Source organism: Aphelocoma coerulescens, chromosome 1, assembly GCF_041296385.1.
Source record: "Aphelocoma coerulescens isolate FSJ_1873_10779 chromosome 1, UR_Acoe_1.0, whole genome shotgun sequence".
In the NCBI taxonomy this organism is placed as follows: Eukaryota; Metazoa; Chordata; class Aves; order Passeriformes; family Corvidae; genus Aphelocoma; species Aphelocoma coerulescens.
The window spans coordinates 50,999,436-51,017,495 of record NC_091013.1 but is presented as its reverse complement, the minus strand read 5'-3'; the positions used below and the strand labels follow the sequence as shown (position 1 = coordinate 51,017,495).

The following is an 18,060-nucleotide window of genomic DNA, read 5'->3' as shown; positions in this document are numbered from 1 at the left end:
AAAAAGCTAAAGCCAGATGTAGGCTTAAGACACATGCAGTAGTTTAAACCCTACCCTGAAGGGTATGTTTGGGTTTTATTGTCAGCTTTGTTACCGATTCAATACATGTCTTCACATGTCTAATGGAGAACCAAGTCTCTCAGGAGTTAGAATTGGAAGAGTTACAATCAAATACAGAGCCCGAATATGCTCACAGTCTGCATGCACAAACACACCCCTATGGATTTATCTGTTATGGATATAGGCATCAGCAGAGCAGCAGGATATGGCTGTGCACGAACGGAACGCATGCGTTTCCTATTGCACATTTGCATAGGCACAGCTGACATCTTGCACCGGAGCAGATGTGACCACTGAGGCTCAGCTGACACAGCAGAATAACAGAGACTCCTGTTGTTCAGGAAATGCCTTGGAAATGCTCTGATGAAAACGTGAGGATCATTAATAAATACTCACCAGAGACTCACTTGCACACTGGAACACATAGCAAATGTACTGGCTTAACCCAGGTTCCACAGATTCCCGGCAAATGAAACCAAAGTGATCAACGTGTTTTATACCCTAAGAGAGTTTTAAAACAGGATTAGGGAACTATTTTATAAACAGGCTTAGTTTCCAAAACTTTGAGAAACTATAAATTCATACTCCTAATGATCTATTTTACAAGTAGTATTGTTTAAATTGCTTTTTGTATTTAAGTTATATAAAGATCTTTATACAATCAAAACCAAAGTTATACAGCAATAAATCTGGACCTGAATTTATTCCATTAGCAAAACCAGATTTTCAGGGAAGCAAACTAAAGACTGCTAGATTGCATTTGGAATTGCCTCCACAGTGAAAATCTGATGTAATAAGCCCATGCTAAAACACAGGATTGGAGAAGTATCAGGGTAGCAGCAGACCCTTACTTTCCTGTGATACTAAACCAAAAAAAAAAAAAAAAAAAGCAGGGAATAAGTGGCAACATACAGAATTCCAACCAAATTCTGAAATAAATTCTTTGAGACTGAGTTACATACCAGAAATTTCAAGACTTGCTACACATTACTACTGATACTTTCTTTCAAGATCTTAGTATAACAGCTTGACAGGGAATGCTACCTTGCTAACAACAATGAGAAGATCAAAGACAGCTGCTTCCTAAGAAGCACTGTATTCCCAGTCTCAATTCATGGAACATGACTCACTATTGTTAAAGCTTTTGCCAATGTTTTTATCATCTGAGTATGGTAATAGTAGATTTTCTCAAAATGAAAGCCTAATCCCTCAAGTTCAAATACAACCAAATTCAGAACACGGCTGCTTGGATCCATCTCCAAAGAAAACACCTATATCATAAAAGAGAGGAGGAGGCAAAGCAACTTGCCTGTCACTACAGAAAACACTCTAGACAAAATTGGAAATGCAGTACGTGACAGACTGAACACATTGTCGCTACACACTTGTTTTTAAAAACAAAATTCCAATAGTCACATTTGTGCCACTTAAAACTTAATAGGTGCAAAGGGTCGCTAAGGTGACACAAATGCCATTAGTTGAGCTATGGTCCAACTAATCTTGACTTCATTTTCTCGTGACACATGAAGTCTTCAGTCAGATACATACACATGTTGATCTATAGTACAGTGAAGTGTTGACCTCTGTTTTGCAAGAAAACATATTTACTAAAGGTGGTTTGGTGAGATGCCAGTTCCCTCACTGCTGACAGTGCCTGAACAAGTCTACTGCTGTCTTGACTTCTCAGTCTCCACAGGAGAACATTTCAGGGAGAAAGCGGATGTGACACTTGCCCTAATGAAGCACAAATAGCACGGTATGTTCCTAAATCAACAGTACTTCCATCACATTTCTTTAAGAGGGTGGCTGGACTTGTCATGATGAGAGAGCCAAGTTTTCTGTTTTTCTGGGTTCCCTCAAGGGTAAGGCTGCAACAACAAAACTTCTACAGCTATTTGATATCTGAGTTTAGACTGCACACACAGAGGTTTATCATCAATTATGTCTGCTGCTTGTCAATTTTAAGGAGCGTGGATAAATAATTAATTGAATGCAGCAGCTCAACCATGCTTAAGCTGTAAGATAAAAAAATACCTTTATTAGACCAGACTAAGAGAATCCAGAATGCAAAGTGACGATAACATCTCCTTTTCATTGTTTGTGAAGCTTGAAAGGACAAATATTCCTAAGCCACAGTCCCACAATACATAGTAAATCACTGCCCTATAAATCTCTAACAGAGGAGCCCTGCCTGGGGCTAGCACCAAGCTCTTAAAGGAAATACTGATGAGGTTTATGAAACTAATGCTTAGTCTTGAACAAAATAATATTTTATTTCTATTGAACACAGAACCCCCTCGACTTCTCTGAAGTAACTGCTTTTCATTAAAAAACACCCAACAAAACAAACAAAATCCCTGAAGTATTGTGACTTCTTCTGTGCCTCTGAGTTCTTCAAGAATGCAAAGTAACAGAAGCTTTGCTCCAAATGAAAGCGAAGAGGTGGAGTGAAAAACACATCCAAAGCCCAACACACAGAATTACCTAACACTGTTTACTGTATAAAGTTATTTTCCTGAAGGAAAGCTGGGTCTTGAAGGTCTTCCATGGTCTTATTGGTCACCATACTTTAAAGTCAGCAGAAAAAAAGTTGTCCCCACTTAGGACTGTTTTGTTTGACTATCATAAGTATGTATATATACAACCTAGGAGCCCAGTACCTAAAGCTGAAGTGTCACTTTTATTAGTTCAGTACACCCAAAAAGCAGGAGAAGACCCAAGTAGAAGACCCAAGTCATCTGCAAATTCTGCTTTCCGTACCCCTGCTTTAAAATTTTGATCTGTATTATAAACCTATTACAACACTGTTTGATTATACTGTCCCATTCTGTATTTGCATTAGCTTTTTTCCTCTACCAAAAGCAATACAAATTGTAGTTAAATAGTAGAGTCAATTTAAGGACCTGGACCTTTAGTTGGTAGCTCAAGATTCCACTTGAGTTACAAGTATTGCCTAATTCTTAATTTTTGTAAGCATTGGTAGCCTAGTCATACAGGAGCAGACTTGTTATTATCATTAAAATGAAAACACTTGGGGGAGAAATACAGGTTTAGAGAATGCCAAAAGTGTACTTCAAACTAGAATAATCATGTTAACGGAGGTCTGAAGTGATGATGTGGCATGGCAAATGAAAGGAGATAATAAAGTAAGACCTCAAACCAGAAAGTGTCTTTAGTAACTGGTGCTGAACAAGAGCAAGATGGAAAGGTGAACCTCTTAGCCTTGACATTTAACTTTATAAGAAACATTTATTACTGAACATACTAGGCACACCTACTGCCATATTCTCCAGAAGAAATGATGCAGGTGAAGTGCTGTTTTTCTGAAGGGTTGATTTGATGCTCTCCTCCTTTCATTCTGAAGGATTTCAGGAGCTTATCTGCTCAGAAACAGCACACTCAGAGCATCCTAAATAGAGATTAAACTACTTCCAAAAACATATCCCATACTCTCCCAAAGCAGAACAGTTTATACTTTGTTTGCTGACCAGTGATCAAAGTTGCTGCTATCACACAGCTCAGACTGGCTATTTTGCACTCATATTTTCTGGACTTTTCTGGAAATAGAATTCTACATTTCTTTTTTTCTCCTGCCTATTGACCAGTGAGGCGACACAGCTGATGAACAAATAAAATCTTTTTCTCTTGATGGTCTACATACTGCTTCTCATTAGTGCTTACCTGAGAACATGAGGAGATATCTTTAAAATTCTTTTCAAACACAACAGATTTGGTATCTGGACTGATGAGGTTAACTTCAAACCTTCCAACCTGAGGGGGAGGAAAACAAATCTAATTTATGACTGTCTTGGGGGCACAGCACTGACAGCAACAAAAATGCCAGAATCTAGCCCTTTCTTGTTCACATAGAGCACCTTTTGGCACAACCACTTACTCAGCAGGAACAAGGGTGCCAGGGTGCCATAATTCAGCCTATGTTGAGTAAGAATATTTCAGCAAGAACAATACACTCAGTTGAATAAGAAAAAGACTTGGAAAGAAGACAGCTTTTCTTTCCCTCCCCCAGCTTTTTTCTTCAAGTTATTTTAGTCCAAAGATCACATGTTTGACAGACAATACTAAAACCTTTAGGAAACAATGTGGCTAAATTAAAAACCACAGAAAAAAAAATAATAATTTGGGGATTTTTGGTTTTTAAATTATACCATAGATAAGCTGAGAAACTAAGACAACACTTTCTGGTTTGTACTAATTCTAAATGAGAAAGAGCAGGTTCTGCAGCAAACTACCTTTCAGCTTTCCCAAACTGTTTCTTAAGCCTATGGAACTTACTCTACAGACCTCAGAGACTTTTTCAGCTAAATCCTTTTAATTACTAGTGATAAGCTGTAGCTTTCTGAAGGGCAGTGCATTCTCGCTTCAGTTATCATTTCCCCATGAGAATAAAAAACAAGAATGATCTTTAAAACAAATGGAAAGACAAAATCCAGGCATTTAGCCTGTCGTTATTTTAAGGTCCAAAGATTTTTCCTTTTATGGGTCACCTCCTTTATGTGTCCTTCTGTTTTCTCAAAACAAGTTCCAAAGATATGAAATGCACTTCAGGCAAGACAAATAACCACTGGAGTCTGAAGGAAGAAGCCTTCAGTGCAGAGATGTTTGAATACTCATCTGGGAAAGAGGAGACATTAATACAAATTTTCAGAAAGAGGCTGGCTCAAACATAAGGTTGTAAAAGTCTTACGTGAAGTTGTGAGTTTCTTTTTAAGTGCACAAAAAGAGAGGTTTTGTTTGCATGGTAGTCTTCACTGATTCTCTTTTTGAAAGAATATTCATGTTTTTCTGCTAGGTTCGAGATCTCACTAATACAGACAATCCAAAACTGCATATAAAAGAATTATTTCTCTAAAACCTCTGCTCCTTTGAGTGATTACTCCATAAATAATTACTTTTTCTTAAAATTTGCCTGAGCTCGTGAGTTGAGGTGACTTCCTTAAGAAAGTTCAGCTACTAGTATTCCAACCATTTATGAACAAATACAAAAATTTTTACAACAAATTCAAATAATTAAGCCATACTGGATCCATATTACTTATCTTGCAAAACTTGTCTCAAACTGCACAGGGGAAAAAGATATGGTACAGAACCAACAGGAAATTAATTGCTCATCCTAGTACACACCTGGAACAACATTGTCCTGTTCTTCTCAGAATCAGAGGGCTGAACATGACTGGGTGCACTTGCGTGTCTTCTGCGGGACTGTATTTTCAGGTTTGTGTCATGAACCCTTCTCTGCATCACTGCAGTGACACTGCTGCACCGGGAGCGAAACTCCTGCTGCTCATCAAAGCCAGAGTCCTCTAAAATCCTCTCTGGAAAGAAGCCACGAGTGCTGGCCAGGTTGGTCAAGTTGGTCTGGCTGCCAATTGTAAACATTGCAGCATGCCCTGAAGTGCTGTTTGGGCTGTCCAGCTCCTCAAATGGGCTGTCCAGTGGAGAAGCTGGCACATTTTCTTCACACAGGGGCAAGTCCAAACTCGACTCATTATTCCGCTGCTCATTTAACTGTTTCAGGCGCTGGCGCTCATGAAGGCTGAATTTCTCTATGCAGTCATCAATTAGTGTGGAGGGAGCTTTCTTGTGAGCCACTGTCACCTTTCCACAGTACAAGACCTCAAATTTTTGAGAGTCATAGAAGGCATCTTCACTATCCTTACTTGGTTTGGCATCTTCTTTCAGTGCTGCTTTAGAGACTTGTCTTATGCTGCTGATGACATCAGGAACCTAAGGGGATAGTGTGAAAGGCTTTTTTAGTAACCACAAATGAGACAGCATAGACAGTGATGTGTCAAGCATTTGTTAAGGTAAGCATTTACACATGCTATTTCTCCAGCAGAGTGCCACAAGCTTCTTGGCAAACAATATAAAACCAGTAAAGTCTAAATTCTGTATGGACAATTGACGCAGTGGAAGCAGAGCAAATAATTTCTAATTTTTTCCTGGAATGTCTTCCAATACATAAGGTTTTAAATTACATAAGGTCAATTGGCAAATGTTCACATTTTTTTAAATTTGTTTGTTTTTACTGAGACTACCTTCTCTTTTCCATGGTCCTCTGCCCACATTGGCATATTTTACTGCTGTATTCTGTAAAGGGCCATCACTGTTCCTTTGTTTTTATTTTGCAGAGCCACTTATTCTATTCTTAAGACTGCTTTGGGAACAGTTTTGTGGAAAAGAGACCAGCAATCTCCATCAGTTTCAACTGTCAGTTTCGGAATACAGGTAGCAAGAATATGGACATTGTATTGAAGTACCATGTGCAATTGCATTAGGTCTCACTTATTATCAACTATAAAAACCTTGCCCCATCCATCCTATGACACAGTTCACCTTAACGTCACACTTCTCTGCTGCCTCAGTCATTGTGCAATTAAGCAGCACACACAAATCTCTTTTCTCTTCCACACAGACCTCTACTATATATATAGTGTGTGTGTATATATATATATATATATATATATATATATATATATATATATACTTACAAGGCCCTACTACTGTAGGGCTAAACTGAGCATCTCCAGTAGAAATTCACAATTTCAGCCCTGTATCACACAGTCATTCACAGAATCCTGCGTCTTCCTCCATTTAATCCAAATCTGCTTTCAGTACCAACATATTCAATACCTGAGCTTGTTTTTCATTTTGGCTTCACTAAAGAAAACAAGGACTTACCCAACTCCACCAACTGCAGATCAGAGTAATAAAAGTTGCTCTTTAGACAGTACCTACTCTTCTGAACCATGCCTCTTTCCAACATGTCCCATTTCCTCTAGAAGTATAATGAATGGCATCACACTACATGCATTGGGGAAGTTACTGCTGACAATAACAAAGAGAGACAATATATCCAATTTTCTTTGCAAGAGAAATCAGATCTCAACGTGCAACTAATCCATTATAATTAATCAACAGCTTTTGTATTTTATACAGCTTTCCACTGTGTCTGTAATATATGATATTTTTCAAAGAATTTTTCTATTAAAAAAGGGTAACTTTAAAGTCACACCTTAGTAAATAATCCATGCTCCCTACACTCTCTCTTTCTTTTAGTCACATGATACACCTGAAGCTTGCTACTGAGGCAGCAATCTCATATACCAATACTTTTGCAAGTCACAGTGGAAAATTACCTTATCTTAATCCCCATCTCCTACTACCCACTCCTCATCCCTTGGGCATTCAACTCAAATCTGCTTCCAGTTCATTTATTGCAAAATGACGTTCGATTGCGCTAAGGTCTGCTGACCATTTGGCTTCTATCCCTTTAGATGCCATCACCATCTCAGTTTTCAGTGAGGTTAAAGCTAAGTCTATCTGACACACTAGAGTGCAACTATTCTTTCCTCATTCTCACTACCAGGCTGCTTTACCATCACCCAAGGTGCACTTCCTCCCAGCCATGCCAGTTCAGCTGGACATGCACAATCCTCACTTGGCATTTGCCTGTTGTATTCCAAGACACAGCTCTTTTTCCACTGATCGATCTCTTATTCTCTCCATGGCCTGTGCTTAAAGAAGTTCTAGAGTTTAAATTTCTTAGTTCTCCATTTTAACAGAATTCACAAACTAGCTATCTTTTAACTAAAACTTCCCTTTTTAGAATCCAGAAGCTGTTACAGGGCAATTCACATACATTTCTACTCAAAGTACAGTGACAAATGATAATTGTATTCAAAACGCACACGCTTTACACACAATCAACTAGAGTAACCACTGTCAGCTGTTTAATCAGCAATTTAGATTTTTTTTAAAGGGTACCCTCACTTCCACTCCAGTAACTGAGTTTTGCCTCTTGCTCATCATCTCTAAGAGAAAAAAACTGGAAATTCCTAAGTTTTTCTAAAAATACCCAATAGCCTCCTAACACATCCTTCCCACTCTCTCCCTCACCAGCAAATGTCCAGATAGGCTGACGATAAGACACCACCAATTCTGCTCCAAAGGATTACCCATCCATCTCCTCTTCAGTCAGAGATCTCCCTCACAAATACAGAGTTTTAAGTTATTCCAATTCTACTTAGAGAAACCCACCATCCTAAGTATCCTGCTGTTTATCACTTTGTTCTATTTCCATATTTTCCAGACTGTGTTTAGTCTTTAGACATTAGTATTTAAGTCACAATTATTATTTCAGAATCTCTGCTCATTAAAAAGCTTTTGCATCACATAAATTGCTACAATATTTTCACTTATGCAGAGAGGGATCCTACCATTAGAGCAGGGGTTTCAGCTCATAAAGCCCAAACAATCCTTATTCCCTGCTTTGTTTAAGTAAACTTTTTTTATAGGTTATATTATTTTTTTGGATGCTCCCTCATCAGCATTCACTTTTTTCTTCTTTTCAGCCTACAGACAAAACTAATGTGAAAAGTGAACATTTTGAGACCTGTTTAATGTCTGTGGTTATGAATACTTTCCTTATACACAGATGAAGAGAAAAATTATGTAATGCAATACGGGGATGTCACAATTGATAACTAATATCTGTCAGACAGCCCAGAACTAGTTCCAGATGCTTGTTGGTTGTTTCAAGGGTACTATGAGTGGCATGGTGTAAAAAACAGCTTCAAGTATAACATTAAAGACAGATACTAACATTGCCAGGCTATTAGTTGTACACATGGATTTTATTGGTCTTTAGAGTACAGGAGTAACTGTGTGCTGTTGATGATGTACCCAATGACTGACAGTGTGCCAGCCTGGGCTGCTAGACCTGACCCTCTTCACTCCCAGAGTGACACCTTCTTATCAAGAACCAGGAGCTACTTCTGAGATGTACCCGAGCAGAGTACAGCATTTTCACGTACAGATTTGACTTTGAGCTAAACCCCTAAGTGGGATCAAGCGGAGTCTAAACAACAGTTTGCATCTGTATTTTCCTGAAATGCAAGATACAGGAAAAGTTAACATAATTATCAAGCATACATCCCAGTATGGCTTTTTACACATTTCTTTGACATATATCATTGGTTTTTGACATTTTGCTCCTCTGTGTATCAAGAAATCCCAGTAATAAAATTTCACCATCAAAGTTGTGTAACTTTTTAGGAGATGGATATTAGCTTATTATCTGTTACTGTCAAAATTTCAGGGCAAAGTTAGACAAGACAATAAGCAGAATGGAGCTTTTAAAATACTGAATTACCAGAATGAAAATGCCTAATTACTTTTAGAAACCAGTTTAGGAAAACTGATTTTAGGAAATCAGTTTAGAAGACAGACTCCTGAAACAGTGAAAACTTACTAACATGTTTCCAAGTTCTAGTATTTCCCTGAAGAAGTCTCATTAAATTAAGCAGCCAGAGGGCAGAAATGGGACTCTTACTCCTGAAACACATAGGACCATTGACAATCTTCCTGGACATCTACTACCAGCTGTTACAGTAGAGCAAAATTAAAATGTTAAATGAGTTATTGCATAGGTTTTCAGTATTAACCAAACAATGCCCCCAAAGGCAAGAGGTCATTAAGACATGGATGGACAGTGGGTACCGTAAGTATGAAACTAAACCTGTGACACTAGTTTGGCTCTTCAGTGTGAACAACGCTACAAAACTTGATTGAGAAAAAAGAAAACCAAAAAACCAAACCCCAGTACCAAAACCAACCAAACAAGACTGCGAGTTAAGAGGCAAATAGTAAGTGCTCTATAATGTCATCCAACAGGCAATATTCTCCTCCCAGGAAATATATTTATCTAATAAGAGCAATTTAAGAAAAAGAAACAACCCCACACTTGGGAACCCAAATCAGATTTCTTATTCACATCTGAATAGCCTAAGATTATATGAACCAGTCTTCACCCAAGCAGATCCGATTTGATACGTCGCGATTCAATAAGGAAAAGTTAGCTGTACTCAAATCAGAACAGATGGCACAGGCCGAGTTCTGCATCACCTAAAATTAGATCTGTTCTGAAAAAACAACGTAAGAAGTAAAGCATGACACTGCCACAAACTCTGTTTACTACAGGCAGTAGTGTTTTGATAGTTGAAACTAATGACAGCACCAATTTTAGCCAGATAACCCCCCATCTCCTCTATCTGTACCACACACCTCCCCTATGGTCTTGGCTAGAGACCTTTTGAGCTACTGCACCACATCATTCATTTGGCCAGACAGTGTAGAATAAGATGGCAGCACTCAGCCAACTCCTGCTCTGCAATTCAAGGGCTAGATCTAGTTCTATCTCTTGTAACTAGACCTGAAATAGGGTCAGTTCATAAAGGAGAACAAACACCTTCCACGTGCATTAGCAGCACACCACACAAAGGGCATGTGATTAGCACTGCCAAGAAATAGCACTACTATACATCAAGGCACTTCACTGCACTTCACTGCATTCTATGCAGAATAGTATTTTCATGTTCAAAGAAACATCACTTTAACTGATATAAGTAATGCAAGGTCTTGTTAAAATTAATTCCAACTTCAGCAGCCCTTAAAACTTCAAAACCAGAACTTCAGTTGAGTATTTATCATCAATATCTTGAAGCTGTAAAACAGAGAGATTATTGAGCCTACTAAATCATGGCTGCTGCAGCGTAACAGTAGAACACTGTCACAACTCTAGAATGGGCAGAGCATCTCCATCATAACACTACATGGTTTCTTGAACAGCAGGGACAGAAGTGGGAGGATTAAAAATAATAATAATAATAATAATAATAATAATAATAATAATAATAATAATAATTCCTTTGAATTTACAAGAGCCTCCAGTGAACAAAGGTGGATGTCCCGTTTTTGCTGGAGTGATAACTTTCAGTCCATCCCTTGGTAATTACTGAGCAGTGCTTTCAATTTTAATCCAAACTCAGAACTTGAATGCTATGGATATTGCAAAGAACAAAATTCACTGGCTGTATTTCATTATTTTCACAGATGAACAGAACTTCCCTGCAGAGAAGCTGCAGTTCTTCCTAATTTGTGTCTAGCTTCCACATGGAAAATTTCAGTCTGGAATTTATTAACAAAGCAAAGCCCCTCTTCATTCCATAAGGCTTATAAACATTAGTGCGACTGTGAAGTACTAATCTAACAAACATGCCTAACAAATCTGGCTACTTAATGACAGCAATTCTAGCAAGGCAATTATTTTCAAAACAAGGAAAAAGCTCAACCTCTCTTACTCCGTCACCACACAAAGTGCAGTGGCAGATCCCTTCCACCATACACAGAGACAGGAGATGAATGAACTTCACACACACATGACAGGAGCAGTCAGTACCTTCTGGTGTGCGATCCAGCTCAGAAGCAGAGGCATGTCCAAGCAGAATTGTCACCAAACCTTAGTGTCATGAACACGAAGACTCTGCAACAGATTCCTGGGATAAGTGAGAGCAGAAAGGATCCCCCTCTCACAAAGGGCTGGCAGTGCTGTCACGGCATTTCCTCAGGCTCGTTTCATGATATCACAGCAGAGCCAGAAATCCGTGCAGCAGCCGTTATTCTTCAAAAGCCAAGTATTTCCTGACTTGGGGCTGGAAGCATCCGCGCTGCCTCGGATTTGAATAATGCATCCCACTCATGATCAAGCTATGTACATTTAAAAGCAAACAAAAGAGAAACGGGATACTGTTCAGAAATCAACACCCTGCGCTTTGCTAATTACTGGGAGTTTGACATCTATCAACTAGAAAGCAGCGCAACGTGAGAAAAAATTAGGAGCAATTGGAACGACTCTCCTTTTAGTTTGTGTTAACTTGCATATCCATGAGATAGGAGAACCCAGCCACAACAGTGAAACATGAACAGAGACAAAATTAAGCCGCATCTCATATCCTGCTAGGTACCAGCCATTTGACATGGAGGCAAAGTTCTTATCTTACATAAAAACACACCCAAATGCCACCCAAAGTGCAGGTATCTGTAACTATTCTCAACTAGAAAGAAGGGTGGGAGAGGGAGAGAACTGTTTTTCTTTAACTGCTATAAATGTTTTTACTGCCATGCAGTTAGTCCAACGCTGATCATTCAGACCTGTTGTACTTCTAAAACTACTGCATTCTGCTGCTTCCCACTCTGGTGACAGTGTTCCAACTTAACAGTTTTCACCATTAAAAATTCATCTTTCCGATAAAGAGATAAAAGACCAGGTCAACATGATTCAACTTATGCCATCACACAAGCAATTTGCTGACTTTGTTTAAAGCTAGAGGTATTTAGAAACTAGAATAGAAGACTCTGCCTCCATCAGCTGACTTATTGCTGAAGGAATACTGACTGTCTTCTGTTTTACAGAAATAAGGAGGATTTGTAGCCAAGAGAAATGCTATCACAAAGGGAAAGGAGTAACAGCCAAATTACTGAATATTTCTATAACCCATCTGCACTCAGTGTACAGTCTAAAAATACAGTTTAGAAAACTCAAAGTCACAGCAGGCAGTAATAAGCATCTGCCATCAACTCCAATTCATTCTGCTGCATGTCTGGGCCAACACAACACAAACCCAGTAGCAGAAAGCTGGAACACAGGCAAAGAAAGATTCAGTGAAAGCAGCTAGTGCTTTCACATTTCTGCTCATGAGTTTAGCCAAAGCTTAAAGCATCAGAAAACACACTAAAGGATTGCATAGAGGAACATTAAAGGATTGCATAGAATAAAGTTTTGCTTTCAGGAGACAGTCTTCCTCCTGTTTGCCTGGCCTATATTTTTCCTAGGTGATTGGTCAAGACCCAGCTAGCTTTGCTTCTAAAGAACTGCCTACAGAGCAGTGCATGTATTTTACTCTGACATTCAGCCTCACACCACATACTGGGGAGATCACATACTCCTGCCGAAGGCAGAGCTGAAGACTACTACTACACCACCTTAAAGACAGATCTATTTTTAGATAGGTAAGCTAAAATAAAATTAAATTCAGTTTTCAAAATAATTCTTATCCAAGATCAACTCAGCAATTACTTACACTGTTTAGTTTTGATACAGTCAACAAGCAGAAAAAAGTGCCAGAGTTGCACAGCATATACTTAGCAAACCATCACAGCTCCTAATTTGCTGCTGGAAACTTGTGGATCACCCAACACATTCTGTGTGCTACACACACACAAGACACTTCTATGCCAAATATCCAAATTTAAATAAGCACTATAATGACACAAGGTGGATCAAGTTACTTAACAGGAAAGAATGTCTAAGAGTTACAAGATGGTTTAGATGCCTGAGTGGACAATAGGTGCCTTTCTTTATACTTCTATGTAAGCGCTCTACCGCGGTATATCAAAGAACTTCAGTGATGGCAGTGACAGCACGGCACAACAGGAGCAGGGCTTAAGCAAGGAAGGTTCTTGCACTCAGTATTTTGCTCCTGTGTTTAGGCCAGTCAAGCTTGATGCTTTTCCACCTTTCAGATACAGCTCACATTCACTCAGCTTGAGTACTCTGCAACCCACAGCAGTGTCAGTACAGAGGTCTCATGATGATCCTTATCCTCTTTGAATGTGTAGATTAGTAAAACTCAATTCATCAAGTTTAGGACATAGTTCTCAGTGAAAGACTTAGCAAAGTACAGCTTGCCTGGAACAGCAGTTCTTCTTAAACTTTTTTAAGCCAAGATCTTACGAACTATAAAAGCACAAATTCAGATGTTGGCTATGAATTTTCTCCCGAAAACTGCATTTTAGCTTAACTTGGCAGTTCTAGTAAGAGGTTTATTAAAGATGTTGTTTTCAAAACTCCATCATGTTTAACACATACCCTATTTTTAAAAGGGCTTGCCTGAGAAGATAAGGCTGTCACGTGGACAGTCCCAAACAATTAATACATTCTCTGCATTCATTTCCTTTTGGGGGGGGGGAGAATTTGGAGAGCTCATTTAAGTATTTTGCCCATTTATGGTCACTACTCACTTCTCAAATATAGATCAGAAGATCATGAACTTCATTTTAGCAGATTTAAAGTGGTAACACTGAAATAAATGCTTCATGCACCATGTTTAAGAAGGCAGCAATTTTTTAATTTCGTAGTTTCAGATAGAAGTTCTCAAGATTTTAAATTTAAAAGATTAACTAACATGTTGATTTGCTATGAAATGAACACACTTTGAAAAGTCTGTTTTTCCCTAATCAGAAGATCAAAGTTTTGGGACTCCTACATGGCAGAACATGAAGACTCCTAAAGTGAGTATCATGCCAGATTTGGTTGAAACCCACCATGATACGTGTGGATGACATCACTTTTATAACTCATTTGCTACAACAACCACCTTCTTCTATTGTCACTGAAGGAGAAGATGGCAAGTGGTTAGTAACTCAGTGCTGACCTGGGAGATTGGAAAAGTTAGATTCTATTCAGTCTGGCATATCTAGCACATGTGGATATACTTGGTCCAATAAAGTCAGGCACTGCAAAAACTTCTAGCTCCCTTAATGAGGCTAGAAATTCCTCAGTGACATGAAACCAAGGAGTTAGCTCTTTTCTTATTTAATGTTTTCCCACAAACTCTCAACTGCAGTGGGAGGTTTAAGACTACACACTTTCCTTAAAAAAGGCTCTGCTTACAGAAAGTTGTACACCAAAACCAGTGTCAAGCAGCAGGTGATACCGTGGCAGAGACAAAAAGCATTACTACTGGGTTCAAGGCTCCTTTTCTCAAAAGAACATTCATTAGGAAACTGTGAAAGACAAATGCACATGGTTCATCAAACAATGTGCACGGAGTATAAAGAAAATAGATTGCAACTTAGTAGCATTTCAACAGCTTCTCCACACCTGCCAAATAATGTCCACTAGTTTTCTAGTACTTTGGAGATACACACCTGTACATGTTCCAGCTTGTTTTCTAATCTCACAGTTCACAAGAGCAACTGCACTGTCTTGTGACAGCATCAAATGCCTGAGCAACCAGTTGTACAATTAACTCTTCCCAGATAACAACCAGGAAAGAACCTAAGCACAAACACAGCAAGGAAGGATTTCAAAGCCATACTCTTCCAGATGCTGAATTACCAACTGTTTTGAAATGAGGTGCTGGGAAGAGCAAGGAACTTCCACCTAACTAGACTTCCTCCAGCACTGAAGTCTTGAACCACCACTTTGCCTAGGAGTCAGAGGAATAATGAATACCATGCCTGAAGGCAAAGTTAGCACAGCACAGAACACTAAACACTACTCTCCCTGGGAGTCACATTAGTCTAATCTAGTCAATCAGTAACTGTTTAAAATACTAAGATTTCATCAGCTGGTTATGGTAGCTGTGAAGAAAATTGTATCATTAGATAGTTATGGTGTTCAAATGTAAATCCATACAGACACAGCTCGATGGGCAAGTATTTCAAATTTAATAGCTGAAAGTAATTAAATGCACGGTCCTTTTCCTTCTTGACACAGAGAAATTCTAGAAGAGCTACAGAGCTACTGTTGCTACTACTAATAATAAAACAAAAAACCAAAAGCAACCCACAAGACCCAGGGTCAACAGAAAAGGAAATGCTTTCCCAGAAAGCTTTGATATAAAGGAGTCAATAAAGTAAACAGACAGTAAGGGCCTTTCAGAAAAACAGCTTTATAAGGTGATTCTTGCACCAATAGTGACATACATGAAGAGTAAGCTAAGGGTGTGACAGAGACCCATGAGACCATTTATATATATTCCAAAAAGTCTGTGAGAGCATTTTGTTTTGGTTATGAATATGGGTTCTACAAAACTGAAGGGAAAAAGGGAGCACAGAGGCACCTAATCACTGTGTAAGTAAGAAAGCACAATAGATATATAGAGTCAAGATGGGTGAGAAGAAGTTGTTTCTGAGATCATCGGGGAAGTTCTGCTCATTTTTTTGCGCAACATTTTCATACATATCAGGTAAAGTAACTTTTGCACTGCTTCACTAATTGCTACTGGTAGATGCTGTTTATTTCAGCACAGCTAAACTTTATTTTCTGAATTTATTGTGCCTGGTATGTGCTAGGTATTTCTGCGCCAGCAGCTACACAGCACTGCCTAACAGCATAAACAGTAAGATTTTGGGCATTTGCTTGAGACCACACAGGTAAGAAGAACAGCTAGGATAAATTAAATGACTGCAGCTAACTTTTTGATAATAATATTCACAGAGAGAGTGGCATTGGCTTTACAATGTCCTAGCAACACAATGACAAATTAACCCAGGATTTCTGGCAGTTTTGCAGAGCAAAGCCCACACTGCTTCACCTTCTGTAGCAGTCTCTTCATTTTAGTAGTTGTTCTGCGTTTGCATGGCAAGGTTTTGGTAGCAAAGGGGACTGCAGGGGTGACTTCTATGAGAAGCTGCCAGAGTTCCCCCAACATCCAACAAAGTCAATGCCAGCTGGCTTCAGGACAGACCCACCACCAGCCAAGGCTGGGCAAGTCAGTGATGGTGGTAGCCCCTCCGAGATCATGTATTTGAGAAGGGGAAAAAACCTGCGCAATGGCAGCTAGGACAGAAGAACGGGAACACATGAGAGGAACAGCCCTGCAGACACCAAGGTCAGTGAAGAAGGACAGACAGGAGCTGCTCCAGCTGCCAGAGCTGAGATTCCCCTGCAGCCCCTGGTGCAGACCACGGTGAAGCTGTGCCCCTTCAGCCCATGGAGGGCCATGGGCATGTAGAGATCACCTGCAGCCCAAGGAGGACACTACACTGGAGCAGAGGAAGACCAAAGGAGACTGTGACACCATGGGAAGCCCATGCTGGAGCAGGCTCCTGGAAGGGACTTGTAGACCTGTAGAGAGAGGAGCCAGCAGTGGAGACGGTTTGCTGGCAGAACTCCACCAGGAGACCCACGCTAGAACAGCCTGTTCCTGAAGGACTACACCCTGTGGGAGGGGCCCACACTGGAGCAGTCTGTTCCTGCAGAACTGCACCCATGAGAAAGATCCAGATGAGAGAAGTTGGTGGAGAGCTAGCTCCTGTGGGAGGGGCGCCACACTGGAGCAGAAGAGTGTGAGGAGTCCTGCCCCTGAGGAGGAAGCAGCAGCAGAGACCGTGTGTAATGAATCCCCATTCCCTGTCCCTGCACTGCTGAGAGGGAAGAAGGTAGAGAAAATTAGGAGTAAAGTTAAGTCCAAGAAGGGAGGGGTGGGAGGAAGGTGTTTTCAGATTTTTCCTTCTTGTTACCCTACTCTGATTTGATTGGTAATAAATTAAACTGATTTCCTCAAGCTGAGTCTGCTTTGCCCATGACACTAATCAGTGAGTGATCTCTCCCTGTCCTTACCTTGACCCACAGGCCTTTTGTTATGTTTTCTCATGCCTGTCCAACTGAAGCAGGGATTGAGAGAGTGGCTTTGGTGGGTGCCTGGTGTCCAGCCAGGGCAGCCCCCACACCAGTACTATTAGCACATCTTAGCTGGATACCTGTATAGTAAGGTATGTTCCCTGCTTGTAAAGGAGAAGGGCAGCATTAGTCCTAATGTCTAGGGCTTGGTGAAAGTATACTTAGATGTAACATGGCAAATCCCATCATGTGGCTCCCGTCTGGCCTGGAAATAGAAACTCCTATTTCTGGTCTGATGGGCGAGAGATGAGAAGGGAAGAGTTATTTTGTCACAGACACAACCGTGTTCTCATGATATTTAAGTAAGTTATTTAGAAGGATAATATAAATCCCATTCACTTCAGCTTACTACAGGAGTTTCTTAATAATTTCACCTAAGGTATGACTTGTCATGCTCAGTGGCCATCAAAGCAAGATACACCTTCAAGTAACTTAAAGTTTCAGAAGTATGTGAGTTGTTCCTTCATAGAAGACAACAGTTTTCTCTAGCCCAAGGAACTCAGAACTCAGTTTATCCACAATTTGATCATTCTACAGCTTAGTTTTTACTTCCGATATCCCAGATTATGAAAGATTTCTCTCTGCAACTGGTGAGAGTTAGCAGTGAGCATGTATTAACAAACTATTAACCAAAATCAGAAAAAAGGTCCCCCAAGTAGTGAACTCCATTCCTTCTGCTCATCAACTCTCCCTCCCCTGGGGGAGCTTAGTTGATCTGGGAATTATCTATGCTC

The 18,060-nt window shown here is 39.8% G+C and overlaps 1 protein-coding gene across 1 annotated transcript in view; it reads right to left on the bottom strand.

Moving 5' to 3' along the window:
- TBC1D4 (TBC1 domain family member 4) overlaps positions 1 to 18,060 on the bottom strand; it is a 98,271-nt gene that overhangs the window by 37,179 nt on the left and 43,032 nt on the right. Inside the window, exons 2-4 of the mRNA XM_069008961.1 lie at positions 5,203 to 5,805; positions 3,742 to 3,831; positions 457 to 561 (exon numbers count right to left, since the gene is read on the bottom strand). Coding sequence (XP_068865062.1) covers positions 457 to 561; positions 3,742 to 3,831; positions 5,203 to 5,805 — 798 coding nt within the window. The remainder of the gene's footprint in view (positions 1 to 456; positions 562 to 3,741; positions 3,832 to 5,202; positions 5,806 to 18,060) is intronic.